The sequence below is a fragment of the Perognathus longimembris genome, chromosome 1 (assembly GCF_023159225.1).
Source record: "Perognathus longimembris pacificus isolate PPM17 chromosome 1, ASM2315922v1, whole genome shotgun sequence".
Taxonomy (NCBI): Eukaryota; Metazoa; Chordata; class Mammalia; order Rodentia; family Heteromyidae; genus Perognathus; species Perognathus longimembris.
This window is the reverse complement of record NC_063161.1, coordinates 93244989-93267103: the sequence shown is the minus strand read 5'-3', so window position 1 is coordinate 93267103 and position 22115 is coordinate 93244989. Positions and strand designations below refer to the sequence as shown.

The 22115-nt window shown below is 37.9% G+C and overlaps 1 protein-coding gene and 1 pseudogene across 2 annotated transcripts in view; both read left to right on the top strand.

Annotated features, from left to right (window-relative positions):
- Positions 1 to 22115, top strand: part of Rorb (RAR related orphan receptor B) — a 182593-nt gene that overhangs the window by 128516 nt on the left and 31962 nt on the right. For both annotated transcript variants that reach the window (XM_048351691.1, XM_048351685.1), the window contains exons 3-4: positions 3399 to 3540; positions 10272 to 10673. In XM_048351691.1, coding sequence (XP_048207648.1) covers positions 3399 to 3540; positions 10272 to 10673 — 544 coding nt within the window. The remainder of the gene's footprint in view (positions 1 to 3398; positions 3541 to 10271; positions 10674 to 22115) is intronic.
- Positions 988 to 1647, top strand: LOC125355366 (annotated as a pseudogene).

Here is a 22115-nt window from a genome sequence, read left to right as displayed (position 1 = left end):
GCTATTTTTGTTTATTTCATAGGAAAAATATCCACATTTTTTAAATATGCTATATTTTCTCCAAATAAAAAATTTCTCCTTCAAGAAATTGCCTTCAGTATTAGATATTTGTGTCAGCACATTCTATATCAACCTCTGAGTTTTCATAATAGTTTTTGAGTCAACAACCCATTTTAAATTATGCCAGTTCAGTTCATATACATCTTCAATGCCTATTTGTTCAATAAAATGTGAAACAGAATCTCTTGTTCATGCCAAAAACTATGTGCAATGATGAGCAAGAGATAAGATCATCAAGAAATGACTCAGAATTAATTCCACATTGGTCTTAAGTTAGGGCTTGTAGTTGTGACTTCACTTAAGTCTTTTTCTGCCAAATCTTGTGCTCAAGTGACATGATAACATTCAAAGATTTTAAAAAAACAAAACAAAACCACCCAGTTCTTTCTCAAAAAGTAATTTTCCACTTATCTTCACTCTAACAGTCTTCACAGTATAACCTCAACCCCTGGGCCTTATATGACGTCTCTATTTTGATGGGATCTATGAGTTTAGTTGAACTGAACAGTTATTCCACTCTGACATCACTTGTCTTGGTGAATTAACAATACATGTAGAAACACAGAAATGAAACTGCTTCTTGCTGAATGGCGTTGGGCTTGACAAAACCAACAAGGCTGTTCTATCTCTGAAGGATCCTTGGTCACATGACCATTTCTGGGTCATTCCAATTCAGCAAAGCCATCTTTACAGTGCCAATGTCCAGCCACATTGGAGTCCAAGACAAAAGGAAAATCAATAATATCAGCCTGCTTTCCTTTCAACTACTGGTACTTTTGCATTCGTATTAGATTTTAACACATTGTATCAGAATATTGTTTTTACTTATTATAAAAAATATTTAGTGAACTTTCTTAAGATGGTGGCTGCTAAGGACAGTGGTGTGGTAGAAGAAGTGGCTTCAGTGTCCGGATGGATGGTGTCCAGATGGGGATTCCTGAAGCTGTGTTTGTAGAAGATGTAGATTCCTTCATGAAACAGCCTGGGAACGAGACTGCAGACACAGTAGTAAAGAAGCTGGATGAACAATATCAGAAGTATACATTTATGGAACTCAACCTTGCTCAAAAGAAAAGGAGATTGAAAAGTCAGATTCCTGAAATTAGGCAGACTTTAGAAATTCTAAAATACATGCAGAAGAAAAAAAGAGTCCTTGGATTCAATGGAGACCAGATTTTTATTGGCAAATAACCTGTTCTGCAAAGCTTTGGTTCCTCCTACTGATAAAGTGTTTCTGTGGATGGGGGCTAATGTAATGCTTGAATATGATGTTGATGAAGCTCAGGCATTGTTGGAAAAGAATTTATCTACTGCTATAAAGAATCTTGATTCTCTTGAGGAAGATCTTGACTTTCTTCGAGATCAGTTTACTACTACCGAAGTCAATATGGCCAGGGTTTATAATTGGGATGTAAAAAGAAGAAACAAAGATGATTCTACCAAGAGCAAAGCATAAGGCTGACAATGAAAAATATGATTCAGTTTTCCAAACATGTTATTTTAAATACACCAGTATTTTTCTTTTACAGGTTGACAGTTTTACTTTTTAACAAGAATGATTAAAATGTAAGATAAACACCCATTTTATTATTTATGAACACAAAATTTATTTCAAATAGTACAGAAAATTATTTCATACTTCCCAACAAAATTAATACTGTTTTTTAATCTTTTTTTTTTTTTTTGGTTTATCAAACAACTCAACTGAAATGGCCGGAACTGTGAAGTATGCTACGGAAGGCTGAATGCTGGGCACTAGCAGTGTACTTTTTCTTTACTAATCAATGTTACTCTCATTTGATATGGTTAACTATTTTAGAGTTAGGAACTACAGTTTCATTATTTGTAAACTTGTTTTTCTTTAATACTTATAGGACATTATGTTCCTCTCTGTTGTGTTGTCAATTCTATAAATGGGGTTTCATGAGTTACTTACTACCTAACTAATAACTACTATTGTTCTGTACTATTGAGACAACACTTTTAACCCCAGATAGGTGCATAATGTCTTTGTGATGCCAATACAAGGGAGAGCTTGGCCAATCGAAGATAATATTACACATTTGAAATGCATAGCTGAATCTGTATTTTTTTAAGAAACAGTTCTCCAAAGCACCTTGAACAGGAATATTTGGATAAATGTAAATCTGAAATGGTTGAAAAGAGTTGTGAGCTTTTTCATTCATAAAACTGCATAGGAAAAAAAAAACAACAGTGGAAAGCCAATGATTAATACTGTGGCAAAAGTACTGTATGATATCAATCCCTGGTAAAAATACAAATGTGTTATTCCTTCTCCATGTAATAAAAATATACTACTACAATATTTTTGTACTTGTATTTCCTGTTATTAAAGCAATGGTATTGAAACTAAAAACAATATTTAGTGAAACCATCTGGGACAGGAAACTCATAAGACTTTTCAATGAACCACCAAAAAGCTGTGGCTCAAGTGGTAGAGAGAACACAAAGGCTCATGGAAGCACTCAGGACCTGATTTCAAGCCCCAAGACTGCCACCAAATTAATAATAATAAAACTAGTAATAAGCATTAAATCCAATTAATTTTTAAGTGAACTTTAGATAAATGAATTTAAGAACAGTAAATGGTCCATCACAGTTCATCTTGTACCAGCACCAAGCAGTAAATGTTTGTTCAAGTTTTACTTTTTTTGTTGTTGTTGTTAAAAAGTTTGCATTCTATTTTTTATTTTATATTTTATATATATGTATATATAAAAAAATCTCCCCCTTCCCCTCCCCCCAATTTTTTATTTTTTTAATTACTCAGAGATGTAGTTGATTTAAAGGTATCTTACTTGTTTTACAAAACTAACTTCTAGATGTATCTGACTAAACTGACTTTTTTTTTCAAATGGAGGAAAAAAATCTTAGAAACTAGGAAGGCAGTAGCACATCCCATCATACCCCTTCAATGATTAAATCCTCAGTACCTCAGCACCTGGAACTAGTAGGGTCATTATCTTGGTCACATTTCATCATATTTAGTTTAGCAGTGGTGCATTTCTTTGTCACTCCTTCCCCCTACCCCCTGCCACTGCTCTTTGGAGCAGAAACTCTGTTTTCTCTGCCAAGAACAGCATAGTTCCTAATGTTTCCAATAGACATTCATTAATGCACGCATGAATGAATGAATGAGCAACACCATCGTATCTCTGCAAATAGTATTTATTTTCCACACAGGAATATCTGTGAAGTACTCACAGAATTGTGAAAATACAACTCCGTTATGTTCACTCCAGAAAATGTAACATGAGTATATGTTCACATTTCTGTTCCTTATGAGCCTTTCTCTGCCCTTCTCTTGTTTCCTGTAGGGTTTCTTTAGGAGGAGCCAGCAGAATAATGCATCTTACTCCTGCCCAAGGCAGAGAAACTGTTTAATTGACAGAACCAACAGAAACCGTTGCCAACACTGCCGACTGCAGAAGTGTCTTGCCCTAGGAATGTCGAGAGATGGTGAGCCACTGTCTTCCTATTTCTTACTTTAGGATTTTCAAATTGATGCTTCTTCGCTAAAGGCTACTCCAGCCACTGGAAGAATTTTAAATGTGGGGATTGGGATAACAAGAAGGGGGAGGGGGAAGCACAAAATGCTGGTGGTAATGAATTAAGAAGGAAAGTAAGACAACATAAACAAAAACATTGTCTAAGAAATAAGAAGAAAGGGGGCATTTAGCTATGGCTTTGTGGAACAGCCAGTGCTATCCAGGTGAAAGGAAAGTTGCCAAGGCTAAAAGTGATCATATCTTTTGGTTTCCTTGGGATGTGAGACTTCCAGAACTAAAACCAGAAAGTGCTAGGCAAAGGGGTCCTTTACCTGGAGGGTTCTGACTGGTACACAGTTGCTTAATGCATAATAAAAAAGATTATGCTTCTATAGGAGGCTCAGAAGGCTGGTCACAGACACACAGATAAAGACTGGGACTATTCTGGGTCATATTGAAGCTTACAAAGGCATCCAAATCTTCGAAGGTTTGTGTAGGTGGCACTCCTCAGTATGTGACGCATGTCTGCTTTCCTCCTTTATGCTCAACCAAATTGGGTGGCCTGGTTCCCCAACCCAATTTCTTACATGAATGACAGAAGATGAATAAACGCAAGATGAACAAGTAACTTCACCTAGCCTTTCTTCCATTTTTAGTCACTCACGTACATTCCTTCCTTCCTAACTGACCTCAAGCGTAAGATATAGCAGATTTTAGGGTGGCCCTGAGTCTGAGGACATTTCTGCTTGTTTCCACTGTCTCTGGAAGGTCTGATTATAAGCAGGCAATGAAATAGTTGCTGAATAAACTATGGAATTCTCTTCTATCTGGAGTCAGAGATACAAACCATGCCCCTGATTTTCACCAGAGTATTCTCTACTCTGATCTTATTTCCACTACTGAAATTGAGTTTCAAAGTAATATGCATTTTTTTTAAAGAAAGGAAATCCCAAGTTTAAAAAATAGATATTTGATATGTCTTTTTTCATGTAAAGGTTCTAATGAACTAGAAGACTTTTTAACCTTTAGCTCTGTGCCCAATCAATTTAATTTTTTTGCATTTAATTATATTTTTAAGACAAACATGACTCCCTTCAAAAAAGTGGGTAGGAAATAGTCTGTTATTGAGTCTTTCAGGTTATAAGTAGCTTCAAAAGCTACAGAGATCAAGTTTCCAAATTTTTCCTATTCACTACTATTTTCACTGCTTTCACTCATCACATAAATCTATACCTGGAGAAGAATTATGGACTCCTACATTTAAAAAAAAGTAGAAGGGAGTTAAGTAGTTCTCTGGAATTAGTAAAAATCTTTGGGAAGAAATATATTAATCTTTATGAAGGAAGTATATGATTGAATGTATCTGAGGAGCCCTACTTACAATTATGCAAAGAGATAAGCCATTGTATATATTTAGTCTTATTACTTCTTCCTGCAATTAAAGAAACATCTCTTTTAGAAAGGCAGGTCATATGGATCTGTGGTAGTGAACAAGATGACGTGCAAGAAATAACTTATATGAGCCAGGCAGTGGTGGCTCACACCTGTAATCTTAGCTACTCAGAAGGCTGAGATCTGAAGGTAAAGGTTCAGAGCCAGTCCAAACAAATTCAAGATACTCTTATCTTCAATTAGCCAGTGGGCGAGGGGCGAGGGGGAACTAGAGGTGTGACTTAGTAGAACATGAGTCAAGAGTGAGAAAACCAAGCAAGAGCACAAGGCCTGGAGTTCAAGCCCCAGTACTGGCACAAAAGAGAGAAATGAAAAAGGAGAGATAAAGAGAAAGAGATGAAGAGAGGGAGTGAAGAAAGGAGGGAGGAAGAAAAGGAGAGAGATTGAGTTACATGGCCCAGGATAGATTTAGAAATTCAGCAACATCAGGCCACCAAGTCTAGCAGATTTTCAAATCACATGATTATATATATGGGGATTTACTTAATGGTGAGAGCCATAAACCATCCTCAAGGAGGAAGAAATTCACTGCAATACATGTACTTCTAATCAAATGAAAGTAACATATAAGCACAGTGGGAGTATGGATACTGATTAATTTCAACTGTAGGTCCAGAGTTGCTGAAGCTGGCAGGAACACCTTCCAAAATGTGTCCTAAGCACAGAAGCATCAAAGTAATCATAATGGTAAATGATTACAGGGGAAAATGCTTGAAAATGTGAGAAAAGGGGGCTCAGAAGAAAATGTTTTAAAAAAAAACAATTCTAAGGGAAAAACCTTTTTTTACTATGTCACAGTTGATCAGAATATTAATTATACAAGGTGTAATTAATATATGTAATTAGTAGCAGTGTAATTAGCAAATAGTGTAAGTTTTACACCTTAAACAAATACCGTTATTTCAGGGAGCCTTGTTAGACTTTATGTGCTACTAAGAAGTCATGTCTACTCCGTGATTTGAAAGCTCTGAAGGTGAACTTCATTAGCTATATCTATTCAGGGCTCAAGAACCACAACTAAGGTAGGTGGCAATCCTAGCTACTCAGAAAGCTGATACCTAGAGGGCCAAAGTTCAAGGCAAGTTTAAGCAGAGAGTACTTTGAGACTTTATCTCCAATTAACCAGCCCAAAGCCTGGCTGGAGGTATGATTCAAGTGGTAGAGCACCAGCCATGAGCAAGCAAGCTGAGCAAATGTGAGGTCCTGAGTTTAAGCCCTTTTACCCACCCACCCCGCACAAAGGAACATAGATAGCAAAACTAAAAAAAAAAGTGGAGATTCTCCTGTCACTTATTAAAATATTAGTCACCTTCTCATCTACTGATTAAGAAGTATTTTCAAAATGATTGGGCAATAAATAGTATCAAACCCATGGTTAGGTGATCTCACTCTTAGCTTCTTTCCAAAAACATGTTATCTTCCCCCAGAGATAAAGTGGAATCTTCAGTTTTTTATGTGTACTTGCTCTTTGTCCCATAGGCCTAAGACTATCTGTCATTTCACCAAGCATATTTGCCAAGATGTCATTTAGTAGGGTGTAGAACTCTTTCATAGAACAATGAATTTATCTTTTTTAGTTCCTCTGAAAACTTCCATCCCATTAAGAATCCCACAATCCACATAAGAAGGAGATGGTTTCTGATACTTATGCATAACGTTGTTCTTTGCTTATATGGGATTGAAATGAGGGTTAAGAGCATAGCATGAGCAAATACATCATTGTTGAATATTTATGAAGCACTTGCAATGTACACAGAATCATTCTGGCTTCTTTAAGAGATAGCAGTTTAACAAGGAGCTGCCTCTATATTCGAGTGAATGTCATTAATAGAAAAACTCAAGTTTGAGAGAGATAAACACTTAACGATATGTGCAAGTCTCATCAATTGGCAGTGGTAAAAAGAATGCAAATACTGGAAAATGTGGCCTTTGACAAAGTAAGCTAAGAATACAACCATTGTGCTCACAAATAGTGACAAGGAATTATTTATATGTCAGGATACTTGGGCAGGTATATTTTTACCATGTACTATAATTTCTCCCCAAATAGGTCAGCATGTTTGTTCAAGGATAAGGAGTATAAAGCTGAAACACTGGTTTATCTGAAGGCTCCCATGTGAATGAAAAGTTCATTCTAGTATACTACTGTGGTGGTCACTGTCAGTCCACTCCTTCATTTAGGATGTCACCTAATAATGTTTAAATGCAGTAGAACTTTGTTGCATTCTAAATATCCTATTTGCTCGGTGGCTTCATTAGTTGATCTAATGAAAAAGCACAGATTTTATCTGTTGAGAGTTCAGATTTTACCAGGATAAAACGCTTGCCATTTTATTTTAGTTTCTCACATTATTAGTTCTAATTACAAGAACTATGGCAAATAGCACAATTTCTGCATGTGTCCACTGCAGGTCAGTTCTGTGTCTCTGCTGATCATACATAGCCTTGCTTGAATGACAGAGGAGGCATGGATTGCCTTCCCATATCTCATTCAGCAGGCTAGCTCTGGCATGTCCTTGCCATGGGGAGGTGTCCAATCCCACAAGCCCTTGTCAAGCCTCTGCTAGCATCACATTGAGAAGATCACATGACTGAAAGTCAAGGGATAAACAGTCCTTGCACAGGATGAAGGGACACAAAATATGGACATGGGGAAGGGCATGGAAGGACATCAGTGAGAGAAATCAGTTCATTAATGCAATCAGCCTACAGCAAAATTCATTTCAGCTAGATATACAGTATGTAGGAATCTAAAGTGAGGATTAAATCAAAAGTATTTTTTAAAAGATTATGTTTCCATGTCTCTGTTGAGAGAATTTCTCCTCCTCACGTTTTAATTCCCATGAATTTTAGATAAATAAATGCAAATCTGCACCACTAAAAGTCAGAAAGTAGATCTACTGTTGCCTCTTTTTTTCACTTTTGATTTTGTTTGTTGTTTATTATCTTTATGTAATTATACAGAGGAGTTTCAATTCAATATGTAAATACATCTTGCTCAAAATTTAGAAATGTTTCTTGTTCACTCCTACAACTGCAACAAAAAGTTGTTCTGAACTTACATAAATGCAAAAACAGGGAAGGAAGGAGGGAGGGAGGGAAGGAGGAAGGAAGGAAGGAAGGAAGGGAGGGAGAAAAGGCAGGGAAGGAAGGAGAGTGTTACTTTCTTGGAGAGGCAGTGTTTCCTTGGAAACAGGATTATTAAATTTTTCTATATTAAAAGTTTTCCCCTAAAGAATAATATGTAGTTTATTATTTGGAAAGATAGAGATAGATTTCCCTAAAAATTACTGTAGAATTCTGCTCACAGAAAAACTGGCAGTGTCATTACAATTAGTAGACAACTTTGTCTCTAAGAAACAAAATCTAATGAAGGCAGTGTCTCTACAAACAAGTTAAACATAATTATCTAAATGACTCAAGATCCAATCAAAGCAATAACTAAAATGGAAAAGGAGAATTAATCTGACTGTCTTCATTCAGAAAAATTACTGGATAATAATCACTTTGTTTTCCTACTTAAGCAGCCTCAGGAAAAAGTAGGACTTTTTAGAAACATTATGGTGAAAATAGGAAGCATATGTACTTCTCTAAACCCAGCCCTTGTATTCCCAGCCTTCAGAACTTGGTCATTTAGCCATAATTTTCAAGAAGAGGGCTGGGAAATATGGTCTCCATGCTGAATTGTCTAGGCTCAGATAGAATGTGGTAGCTCTTCTACCTAAATAAAGGAGAATATGAATTTTGGAGGAGTCTGGTAGGGAGTAAATGGCATGAACATTAGGTGCTAAAGATTGTAAACACTTCACTGTAAGTTATTCTCAGGTGAGAGTGACTTAGAGACTAAATCCAAAAGATAGCCTTATTTCAGCCCTCCCCTTTCTCCTTTCTGGGTGATCTGAGCTCCTGGCATCAACAGGCCACGAAAACAGTCATCAAAGATGAGAAAAACCTGGAGGAGAGCCTCCTCTTTGGTCCAGGGGCCCACAGTTAGCAGGAGCTGAGAGGAGAGCAGGATGTTTCACACTAGGAAGTTCTGAGACCCCGGATGTTCACATGCTAAAATGAGAGTTGACAACTTGCAAAAGAAAATGTCAGTTTCTCAACAGATCAGAAGTTTGAGAAACAGTGTGCTGAAATGCCATCCTCTTTCTACTACTCTGAATATTTGCCAAGACTCTTCCTCAATTTTCCTCAGAATAGTGGAGGATTTTGCTGCAAGAGATGAGTGAAGAGATGAGCAAAATAAAACTTTTTAAAAAATTGCTCAAAGAGATGAGTAAAATAAGACTTCAGGCTGGCAGAGTGAGGAAAGGCAGCAACTGTGAGCTTGCTTGCTGGGCACTGAACACACAAAATCACTGTTTTCCAATGATTCTTATCATTTGCTCCAGATTGAAGCTCAACTGAAAACCAATGATGTGGTTGATGGTTGACTTAAAATTGTGTTTTAAACCTACCCTGCATCATTGCTCTTTCCTAACACATTGTGTACAAAATGGTGCTAAAAGTAAAATAATAAGGTTGTTCCCAAGATCCTTATAATCATAGACTTAAGGGAGAAATTTAATAGGAAGGGTTAGTAGACATTTTAATAGTAGGTAAAACCTAGCAGATCTGTGAGGTTTTCTTTATTGTGGTGTGTACATGAGTGGAAAAGAATGAGCAAACCGATGCCTTCCAGTTCTAGGAATATAACACACACACGAGGCCTATATTTTAAAGACTTGGGAGCCATTTGGGGGAGATGCTAAAAGCTTTAGAGGGCAGGGGCTAAGGGGTTCTGGAACTAAGGTCCTAAGGGAACTAAGGGGCTAAGGTCATCTGGAACATGCCCTTCAATAAGATCAAAAGACCCTAGCCCCTTCTTTCTCTCCTTAGCTTCCTCTTCAGGAAGTGAACAGCTTGTTCACACTCCCTGCCATAATGTTCTGCCTCATAGCCGGCCCAAAAGCAATAGGTCCATTCACCCATTCCACCCTGTGCTGAAATCTTGAAATAAACCCTTTCTCATTTTAAATTGGTTGTCCCGGATGTTTGTGACAGTGATAGAAAGCTGACAGAGGCTTAGTTCTCACTTTGATATAAACCAGGACAGGCACCCACCCAAATACAACCATTCTCCAAATGGAGAGTCCCTAACATATCACCTGAGGTTGAGAGGACACGACCCAGACCCCCGCTTAGACCTCCCGTGACTCATGAGAATGACCCTCTAGACTGTCTTTTCTGCTTTCCTCTACCATCCAGCTGTGAAGTTTGGGAGGATGTCCAAGAAGCAACGGGACAGTCTGTACGCTGAGGTGCAGAAGCACCAGCAGCGGCTGCAGGAGCAGCGGCAGCAGCAGAGTGGGGAGGCCGAGGCCCTGGCCAGGGTGTACAACAGCAGCATCAGCAATGGCCTGAGCAACCTAAACAATGAGACCGGCAGTACTTATGCCAATGGGCACGTGATCGATCTCCCCAAGTCTGAGGGTTATTACAACGTGGATTCTGGTCAGCCATCCCCTGATCAGTCAGGACTTGACATAACTGGAATCAAACAGATCAAGCAAGAACCTATCTATGACCTCACCTCCGTACCCAACTTGTTTACCTATAGCTCTTTCAACAACGGGCAGTTAGCTCCAGGCATAACCATGACGGAAATCGGTAAGTGGAACTTTCTCCTTCACAATTCTTTTGGCTTTGAAAGATGCCTTAGTCCTCTTAGTAAAATCCTTCTTGTCTTATGTCTAAAGTAAAGCACTTGCAACCATAGCTTCTTCTGTAGGTATTTAATAATTTTAAAAATAAATGCTATACTCGGGAGGCTGAGACCAGAGGATTGTGGTCAAAGCCAGGATGGGCAGAGAAGTCCCTGTGAGACTCTTAACTCCAATTAACCCCTGAAAAACTAGAAGTGGAGCTGTGACTCAAAGTGGTAGAGCACTAGCCTTGAGCAAAAAAAAAAGAGCTCGGGGACAGCACTCAGACCTTAAGTTCAAGTCCTACAACTGTCAAATAAATAAATTTTAAAAATTGCTATTTGGTACCTTGCCACATAAAAGTTGATTTCAAGTAAAGAAAGAAAAATGCTAATAGCAAGATGCTATCTGTAAAGAAAGAACAGGTCCTATGTGTTGAATGTGACTTCTTAGTGAAGAAAAATGTGGTTGGTATCAACAGGACAATTACAGCAAGTATCCAAAATGATGTTGCTCATAGATATTTAGTGAAAACATACAGAAACAGTGTGGAACAACAAAATGAACAGTGGCTCACTATCCATCTCCAATAACTACATAGATTAAATAAACAGTACATCTGTTTCCTTTGTGTGGGAGGAGGTTGAGCAGAAGACTAAAGACTCTGTCAGTCCACATTAAAGAATATACATGGGGCTGGGTGCAAGTGGCTCACACCTGTAATCCTAGCTACTCAGGAGGCTGAGATCTGAGGATTGCCATTCAACGCCATCCCGGTCAGGAAAGTGTGTGAAACTCTTTATCTCCAATTAAACACCAGAAAACTGGAAGTGGTGATGTGGCTCAAGCAGTAGAGTGCTAGCCTTGAGCTCAAGAGCTCAGGGAGAGTGCCCAGGCCCAGAATTCAAGGCTCACAACCAACAAACAAAAAAAAAAAACAAAGAATATACATGGGTTTCTGAATTACAGAAGTTAAGACAGGCTGTTCTTCATGTTCTATTACACAAGAATGCAGCTCAGCTAGTCACAGCAAGACAACATAGTGCCAACAATATGATCTTCTCTCAGCCATAGTGCCTTTCCATTCTTAGGGAGTGATCATCAAGGGTGCCCTAAGCTCTCTTCTGACCTTTTGTGCTTTGTTTCATCCCTCACTACCCTCCTGAGTAATGAGATTGTATGTTCACTACAGTCTTGAAAAACTATACTAACAATGGATGCATTTGCTTCCATCACTCAAAATCCTCGCCATCCATCCGTGAACCTGCTACTTACTAGGGGTTTAAGTGAAAACACCTAATCTTCCTAAAAGAACATGTAAAAAAGGAAGGAAGGGAGAGAGAAGGGAGGAGAGAAAGAGGGAGGGAGGGAGGGAAGGAGGGAGGGAGGGAGGGAAGGAGGGAGGGAGGGAGGGAGGAAGGAAAGAAAAGCCACCATCTTATTTGCACTTAGATTACTATCTAAGTTCTTGAGTCTACTCTTGAACGAGAACATATTTAAATTCTAATGTAATTAACGGTCAACAACTGTTGGACAGTCTTACCCTATACTCTGAAGGGAAGTTATATACGTGTTCAGGAATCATGATTTCTTTGTAACTTAGCATCAGTAGGCACAATTACATTGTCCTGCCCAAATATAGCAGACTCCCAAGCCTAAATAATGGCTTAGATTGAATTTTGTTGCTACAGCAATGCCACCTAGTGGTCATAAACCCATTTTATGAGTATCTAAGTAGGTAATGTGATATTGTATCTCTCTGCACTATCTATCCAAAACAAACCAAAAAAAATCCATTAAGTTCTTAGCCACGTACCCTTGGCTCATGCCTGTAATCCTAGTTACTCAGGAGGCTGAGACCAGGACAGAAAAGTCTTCAAGATTCCATCTCTAATTAACCAGCAAAATGCCAGACTGGAGACATAGTTCAAGTGGTAGAGCACCAAGCCAGGAGCAAGGGAGCTGAGCATGTGTGAGATCCTGAGTTCAAGACCCAGTATAGGCACACACACACACACAATAACACACACACACACACACACACACACACACACACACAATCACATACACACAGAGATCTTAACAGGACCCGGAAGACATCACTAGTAGTGTTTGCTAAGTTCAAACTTAACCAACTGCTCAAACTTCTAGAATTCAAAGCCTAGTTGTGTCCTTTCCTTGGCAAATTTACATGTGAATGCTTTCAAATTTACATCTACTTGTAAATGTCCTACTTGTAAATGCTCATGACTTCTCAGGACAGCACCTATCATGTTTCAGCATTATGATGTAATAATAATATTACTGATAATGTAGTTTTTGCTTGATTAAGGCCACTGGTTATTGAAGTAAATATAATTCCCTTCTCTCATGCCACCTATTGTGCAAAGCAATGGCCTATATTTAATTCTTATTAAAAATTGAGTATAAATTGAGCTCCAGTGTCTCCTACCTGTAATCCTAGCTACTAAGGAGGCTGAGAGCTAAGGACTGTGGTTAAAAGCCAGCCCAGGCAGGAAAATCATTGAGAATCTTTTCTACAGTTTATCAACAAAAAGCTAGAAATGGAGCTATAGCTCAAGTGGTAGAATGCTAGCCTTGAACACAAAGCTCAGGAACAGCACCCAAACCCTGGGTCCAAGCTCCAGGACCAGCACCAAAAAAAAAAATCTGAATATATGTTAAATATTGTTATGCCTGTTTTTATAGATGAAAAGCTAAAGGCTCTGAAGTTACATAATAATGTGGTAAAAATGAAGAACACATTTGGTTCCAGTTCCAAGAAACATCAACCCCCTTACAATGTATGTCCTCCCATCAAACAGAGAAAATGTCTTTAAAGCTAGTTCTTTTAGGTGGTAGAAACTAGAGCTTATAGAGTTTGCATGTTGACATTTCAACTTGAATTGGTTAGTAGACATCAAAATCCAGTCCAGTTGGTAGCAAATTGTCACAGAAAGAACCCTGAACATATCGAGAAGAAATTCAACATTATGTTACATCAAAAAAAATTTTTTAACATCTTTCTTGGCTCATAGGAGTCCTGATATGCTTTCTCTATTTTCTGAGTAAAAAGTGAAACTTATAAACACAGATTATACTAAAATTGGATTATCTTAACACCTTTTTAAAGACCAGTTTGGGTTGCTAGAAGAATCAGGAATACCACTCCATAAAACCACATCTTTCTATAAATGGACATAGGAATTCAGACTGCCTAGGTTAAGATCTCAACAATAATGGTTAGTGTAGGAAGGAGAATGTAGAAAATCCTTTCATGCATTTTAGTCATTTTTCAATGTCTACCAATATGTTGTGTCAGCAGTAAATAAACCATTCTGTGTTGGTGAAGAAAATAAGAGCTAGAAGCCATGAAGGATTTTGCTAGGGCATTGAGTTAGTCCACTAGCAAAACTGAATTAAGTCATTCCACTACCCTAAATTTCCAGGCAAGCTTTCCAAATTCTCTTTTGAGACAAGCTTAACAACTTCACTGGGCAAGAGACACACAGCAAAATAAATCATTGTGATTTGAAATTTCATGGGTGAGCCGAAAGTGTAACTCAGTGGTAGAGCATTTGCCTAACATATACTAGTCCCAGAGTTCAATCCCGTGTTTGAAAAAATAATCCTAATCATAGAAACTTTGGCATGGGTAAGTATGAGGATAATGGGACCACAGGTGAGGGAGATGGTGAGGATCGATTATCCTCAGCCACCTCTCACATCAGGAAAGTCTTCTTTCCAAAATTTTGAGACTAGAAAGAAACACAAAAGTAAAGGGGGGGAGGGAATCACATGAGAAACATTTCTGGAATTACAGCCTTGGGTTTTTCAAAATCCCTAAGGGGAAAGAAGCCATAAAATAACAGACAGAAGAAAGCTGCCAGTTAATATTTCGGCAGTAATACTAATAAGGCTTGGCTGGAAACTTACTTCAAGCCCACATGATGGATGTATTTTTCTTTGGGAATAAGATTTTGCTGCAATTGGTGATAGAGAAAGGAAGCTAGCTCAGGGAGACTCAGCAAACAAGCAACCACCTCTTACTTTTGTTCCCCTATAATAGCTCTCAGATGATCTGGGCGGGCATTCTATGGGACTAATACTCTTAATGAAAGCTCATTTAGGCTGAAAGGTGATTGACAATGTCTCTGGGAGGTAGCAGACAACAAGATAATTCAAACAGCTGAAAAACATGCTTCCATAAAACAAAAATGTCTCCATCAAATTAGCTGTGATGTTGAGAGGATAAATGGCCCAGGACACATATCACCTGATGTTGGTATTCTGCTAAACAATCTTCCTTCAGAAAGGAAGATTTATACTTTAGACAAAAATGATCTCATTAATGCCTTCCTATGTAATATTAAACACATTTTTGTTTTCCTTTTGTTTTCTATTTACATATTCTGGAGTTTTAAATATTAAAAAAAAATAGAAATCAGGCTTGGCATGGTGGTGCATGCCTGTAATACCAGCTACTCAGGAGTTGGAGATGGAAGCAGAAGACTCTAAGGAAATAACCAGATAAACAAACGGATGGTAGATAGGTAGACAGACAAGTATCAATAAAAGTAAAAAAAATAAAACCAGAGTAAAACATTGACAGAATGCTTGTCCAACAAATACAAAGCCTTGAGTTCAAACCCCAGTACTTCCCATAAAAAATACAGGGAAAAAAATGAAAGAAGCCTCATTTTTCAGTATTACTCATTACAGAAGCTGATGATTAATAGCTAAAGAAGATTATAGAAAGAGATTGGCTTAGAAGGTACCTGCTGCTTTTTATGGTACTATTTTCTGCTCAGGGCTACAAAGAAATATAGGTGATCTCACTAGTGGTGTTTTATTTTGCTGAATTCTATAAAAGTTGACCATGGCTCCATTCTTCACTGCTAAGAAACTCAAATTGGTTGTTAGGACCTCAAAGATTGACTTTTCATGATACAACCTTTTATAATTGGTGCAGAGAATAGAAACCACAAGAAGCAATAGGGTTTTGGTGAGGAGGGGACTGGTGGGAAATCCTGAAGGATGCTGAAGAACTTGCCTGGGGCAGGAGTCAGTGAGCACTTTCCCAGGGAACCTGGTGACAATGACACTAGAACTTTCCTGGAGTAAAAAGAAAAAAGAAAAAAAAAAAACTTACCTTACCAATTACATAGTTAGCAACCACCATCACTTCGGAAATTAAAAAGAAATATGTAAATCACATTCAAATGAGCTTCAAGAGCAAGCAGCAGGGTCAGCATAGGGGGCTGGTGTTGGTCAATTCCAAACCACCCCAAGTTTATGTTCCTCCATTGTACGAAGTGTCCATAGAGATGCAGCTTTGGGGGAAAGTCTACCTGTCCTTCCTGGCCCACACCACTGCACATTCTCCAGACTAAGGAGCCAGCCTACCAAGGTTGCCTATTCCCAAAAAGGAACTTAATCAGCTTTTCTGACATTTTAACACTGTCTGCTTCTGTGTCACCCACAGACTCCTATCTTTGATCTCAAAAACAATTCCCTGAACCAAAATCAAGAGACAAGGAACCAAAAGACAAACCATTCAAAAAGCAACACTTACAAAATCATTTGGTGTAAACCAACTGCACAATTCTTGGGGGGAGAGGGGGGAGGGGAGGGGGAAATGGGGGGGAAATGAGGGAGGAGGTAAAAAGTAGAAGAAATGTACTCACTGCCTTTCACATGAATCTGTAACCCTTCTGTACCACACTTTGACAATAAAGAAAAAAAAGTAAAAAATAAAAATTTCCTGAGTGCAGAAACTGAACTGGTCAACAAAATTTGTCATATATTTTTGTTTCTTTTTTTAAGTTTTTAAAAATTTATTGTAAAGGTGATCAACAGCTTTGTCATACATGTTTTATCTCTAATCTCTAACTATTATTTCCCTTTTTTCTATTTATAAAGCCTTGAGTTTTATATAAAAAAATAGAAATAGGGCTGGGCATGGTGGCACATACCAGCAATACCAGCTACTCAAGAGGTGGAGATGGACATACTCTAAGGAAATAAACAGATAGACAAATGGGTGAAAGATGTGGTATCAATAACCACAAGTGAGCATGAATTGTCCCAGAGGACCCCTGAGGCAGAGGACTCTGTAGTTCTTCCTTAGAGTCATCCAAAGCCAAGTGTCCTTGAATAGCCTTCCAAAGATGACCTAACATCACCTAGTGATATTTCATTCAACTGAACTCAGTGCAACTGGAATGATTGGAGTCATGTGCATGAAACATTGTGAGTAGAAAGGCTCTAGCGTAAACAAATGTAATGATTGCTTATACCATATGCAATATACACCTACATGCTCCATTCTAGTTCTTCCAAACATGCGGTCTGTCCACATTATGTGAACGCTTAGTTAGCTAAATGCTGGTTCCCCTGTTAACATAGCTTCTCCTAACAGTATTACTCTTAATAGCATTTGCTAACCTAGCTCCGTGTATGTTTAGACTAGAAATTGTGCAAGATTGATCCTTCTTGCTGGACTTTATCTAGAGATATTATTTTAGGATTCATTTTTTACTCAGGATTCTAAAATCTACCAGGAAAAAAAGAGAGACTGAAGTTATTAAGAAAGCCAATTCTATGTGCTCTACTCAATTTCAAAACCCATAGGAGATACAAACTATTGTGCAGTAAGAAAAAGGAGATTTCAGAAGGGTCTGCTTGAGGCTTTGCAGAAGAATGAGTATTGGTTACTCATAAAGTGGCCTATGAAACACATCCCACTGGTAGTTTCCACATAAAATTGCATTGCAAAATGTTATGCTATGGCAAAGAAAAAAGAGAGGAAGAAAGAAAAAGGAGGAAGGAATAAAAGAAGAAAGGGAGGAAGGGAGGGAGGGAAGAAAGAGTAGGACATAAAAGGAAGTAAAAAGAAAACAAGCTTTTAACACATTGTATTCTTTGACATTGGCTCTCAGACATCAAAATTGTGTTGGCTCCAGTGGAGGTAAATGTGTAGTGTAACTTTTCAAATACCCGTTTTTAGAAAAGCTGGTTAGGGCTAAAATACCACATAGGCCCTGAAAGCCAGGAAATGCCTATTGATCACCTGGTAACCTGTTGGAAATGTTCTCAGATATAAAGTATTTTTTGTTTAGTTTTGTTTATTTTTTTGAAGATCAACTTTTCTTTGACAATATGCCCTCAACAGTGAAGAGAATGAAATTACTATTTAATTTGAGGATATCCATGAGGCCTTTGGGGAAATGCTAATTGGTTTTCAGACAAGTTTGTTCTGGAACAATTGGTGCTGGACTATTTGGAAAGCACTTATTTTAAAACATTAGTCAATTAAATGCATTATTTAAATAATCGAATTACTTTTTAAGGTTTAGGTTAAGTGCTTGAAAATGTAAAAATGGCCTCCTACATTACCTCCAAATTACTTCTTCCTAAAAGGTCAGAAATGCATTGACTACATTTCCAAAAGGGTAGTGAGGTGGGGGAGGAATTGCTCCTCTTTAAATTAACAACCAATCCATATGTCAACAAAATTCGAACACTAAAAATCAATCCTAATGATGGCCCTGAGCAATTTTTAGAATTAGGTTTCATCATCTGTGACCCCCTGGTTGTCCTCTGGGTAGTGTGTAGAGGTGCAGCAGCTTTTAAAGGAGAGGGTGTGAAGATTTTAATAGGCCCCAAACCATTGTCTATTTGTCTTATCTAAGGATTTTCAAGTGCTTTTGAGACTGAAAACAGTGCCCTTCTCCTCCTAGATCTGTAAATCATACCCTGCATGGGTCAAACAGCACAAAATTCCCATAGATTTTCCCAGTGACCCATAGTTTCCCATAACTGTTGGAAAACACCACAGCTCCTAGAGGCATGGTTTATCTGTAGAATGCCTGGCTAGCAAGCACAGGCCTTGAGTTCAAGCCCCAGTAGTACAAAAAGAAAAAGGAAGGGGAAAAGGGAGAGAGGGAGGAAGGGAGGGAACAGAAGAAAGTCCAGGCAATGGCTTAGCTACTTAAGAGGCTGAAGGGTTCCAAATCACCTTGGACAGATTGTTATCTACAATTAACCAGCAAAAAGCTGGAAGTGGAGGTGTAGTTCAAGTGACACAGTGCCTTGAAAAAAAAGCCAAACAAGAAACCAAGGCCCTGAGTTCAAGCCCCAGTACTGGCACAAATAATACAAAAAGAAAGAAAGAATATATACATCATCACTATCAGATTCTCTGTGAATGGAGAATCAAATTAAAGGAAAAAAATCTTACAACTTTAGGAAGTTAATGACTTTCCCAAAGCCACATATCACAAGTCTGAAAGAGATCTTTTTTGGCCTCCCTCATTTTACCTATAACTTCCTTCAGAACTCACCAAATTGCAGGACATTTCCTTATGTTAATCTTTTCTGATTGTTTTAGGAAGGTCTTCTGACTTGAAAGTTAACTTTGAAATGTAATGTTTTCATAAGAGATTCTTTCTCAACTTTATGAACTAGTTTCAGAAAGGAAACTAATTTCCCCCCAAATTAGACATGCACTAATGTACCAAAACAAAACACTTGTGATCCAAACCATCTTTCCATTATTCAACAATTAAGAAAGCATCTTTCTAGTTCATGTGCTTTGTTGTTTGTGATATTTTTTCCTATACTCTGCTTAGGCACAAATGTTATATGGGTTCTTTTGGTTCTTGTTTCCTGCCTTCTCACTTTTTTTCTTTTTTCGGTTGTGGTGATTGAACTGAGGGCCTGAGTATTGTCCCTGAGCCTTTTTCATTCAAGGTTAGCACTCTACCACTTTGAGAAATAGCACCACTTCCAGTTCCCTGAAAGTTAATTAGAGGTTAGAGTTTCATGGACTTTCCTGCCCAGGCTGGCATCAAACCACAATCTTGAGACCTTAGCCTCCTGAGTAGCTAGGAGTATAGGTGGGAGCCCCCAGATCCAGCTCACTTTTTATTTAAATGCTATATTCCATGAAATTTGAGAGAATGCTAGCCACTTATTCTGTTCACTTGGTCTTTTCCAAGCTACTGATATTGTTCTTATTAATCTTATCATTATTTTCTCTCATATTTGATTAACTTATGTTTATCATAATTTTAGCATGTTAAGTCAGTTATACAATGTTATGTTATGTTCATATTTTTTCTGAAAAAAATCTTGATGCAAACAAAATTGATGCACAAAAGAAAAAAAATCAATGATGCCTATTTCTGATTAAAGAATTGACTAGATTTTATATGGAAAGAAGACTGGAAGCTGTTCTCATTGACAGCAAAAAGTGAGGGGCCATTGTTGCCCCTACAAGGAATTCAAGGCAGGCACTGCCACTCTGGCCTATAGTAAGAGCTTTTCAGGAGGTTGAAATCTGAATATTACAGTTGGGAGCCAGCCTGAGACAGACAAAACTGGGGGACTTTTATCTCCAGATAACTAGTAAAAAAGAAAAAAAAATCCAGAATTAAAGATGTTGCTCAAATGGTACAGTGTCAGCCATGAGGGAAAAAAAACTCAAGAGAAAGCACAAGGCCTTGAGTTCAATCCCCAGCAAAGGCTAAAGAATTCAAAACTCATAAATGCTAAGTCTACAGTTTTCTTTAGAGGTTACTGGATCACTAATATTTTTATTTTAAATTTAAATGTTAATATTTTTAATTCTGACAGCAGGGTTTTATTTATGCTAAAAAGCAATGATCCTATATAGAGACTCAGAATCTCTAGGAGGTCTTTGCATTGGCTTTGTCCTCTCAGACATTGTCATCAATAACAAGCCACAAGGCTTTTTCTGCCTAATGACAGAAAACTCATAAAATTAGTGGTCCACTGTAAAAAAAAAAAAGTGCATTTGCTGAAATGTTTTACCTTACAACTCATTGTTTTAATATGGTATAGCTAACAGCCTCAGAGTGTGGATTCTAAGAAATCGTGATATCATGAAAACCTAATGTGAACACATAAAGCATGCCTTGAGCCAGTCCACAGAGATATCTTGACATTAATTCTAAGTGAATCTCTTAAGAATTCCACTTCCACAATAATCTTACGAACCAAAACAGAGATTCCCTAGATCCTTAAGCCAAATCACAAATGAAGAATTCATTAATCATTTTGATTGAGGCTGAGACAGAGCATTTTAAGGAAGAATACTTCCAAGTCAAAAAGAAAAAGAAAAGTTCTCTTGTGGAATACAATGGATGAGGGTACAGTTCATCATGAAGAAACGTCCTTCTTTTCATGAGAAGAAGGAGGAAGTGGGCAGGTGGAGAATCGGGAAATTCAAACACAACACCCCCCTCTACTGCTTTGTCCAGCTTCAATCTCAGCTCCCTCACTCTGTTGTAGCTGGGCCAGGGCATTCTTGGTAAGAAACATAAAGGTAACATGTTTTAAAGAAGTACCAAGCTCTCCCCATTCCCAGGATATGGGTTTCTACTGAAACCACCCTTGCAATCTGTGTCTGAGCCACTGTAGCCTCGGGAGAGCGCCATTTGCTAGAAATGTCTACTGAGAGCTAAAATAAGCCCCTTTGGTGGAAAACCCCGCTGAGTGGTTGAAATCAGAGCCCCAGAAGGTCACTTGTTATTTTAGTAACTGCAAGCTGGTTCCTCCTTTTAACATCACAGTTATAAACAAGAAGTTGTCACCTTGTCAGTTTACTTCTTTCTTGCCAAAATAATCAGAGGTGGCCTGTTTTCTACCTAGAAATTAGATAATTTGGATGACTTGTTTTCAAATGTTGTCTTATTATTGAATCAATATGCAGGAAAAGCTGTGTTTCATATATTTTTTAAACATTGCTTCACACTATTTTTTTTTACATCTTCTGACATCCTCAGAGATGACTGACCTTTAAAACTCCACCAAACTGTGTAAACTTTGTCACATCTCAACTTGAAGAGAGACTTCCTGTCCCTCTTTGATTTATTGAAGGGATCACAATGAAGAGTGTTGAAGATGGGTAGGAAATGATGTGGAAGTTCTTTATTATGTGGTATGTGTGTGCACACATGTGTGCACAGTGCACATATATGTGGATGAGGGAGAGGGAACAGAGAAGGAGACAGAGAGAGAGAGAGAGTAACACAGGTATTAAGATATGATGTGACTGGAGCTGGGGGAAGGAGGTGAGGTCTAGCCTCTGGGTTCTATAATTACTGTATACACTATAGAGAATTACTACCAATTTTATTCCATTTCCCTCCTTCAAAAATGTAATTTCTATGTTCTTGTTGCCCATATCAAAAGTAGACTTAAGATTACCCTTAAGACTTTTAAAGAAATGCATGTGCAATATCATTTAACATTTTTCATTTGAGATCATAGTTTATTACCCTCTATCAATTATTTTTTAAACTTTTTTGGATTTTTTTCACTTCAGTTATATATTCTTATTTCTATTCCATAAAGTTAGCTCATATATGAAGTGATAGGT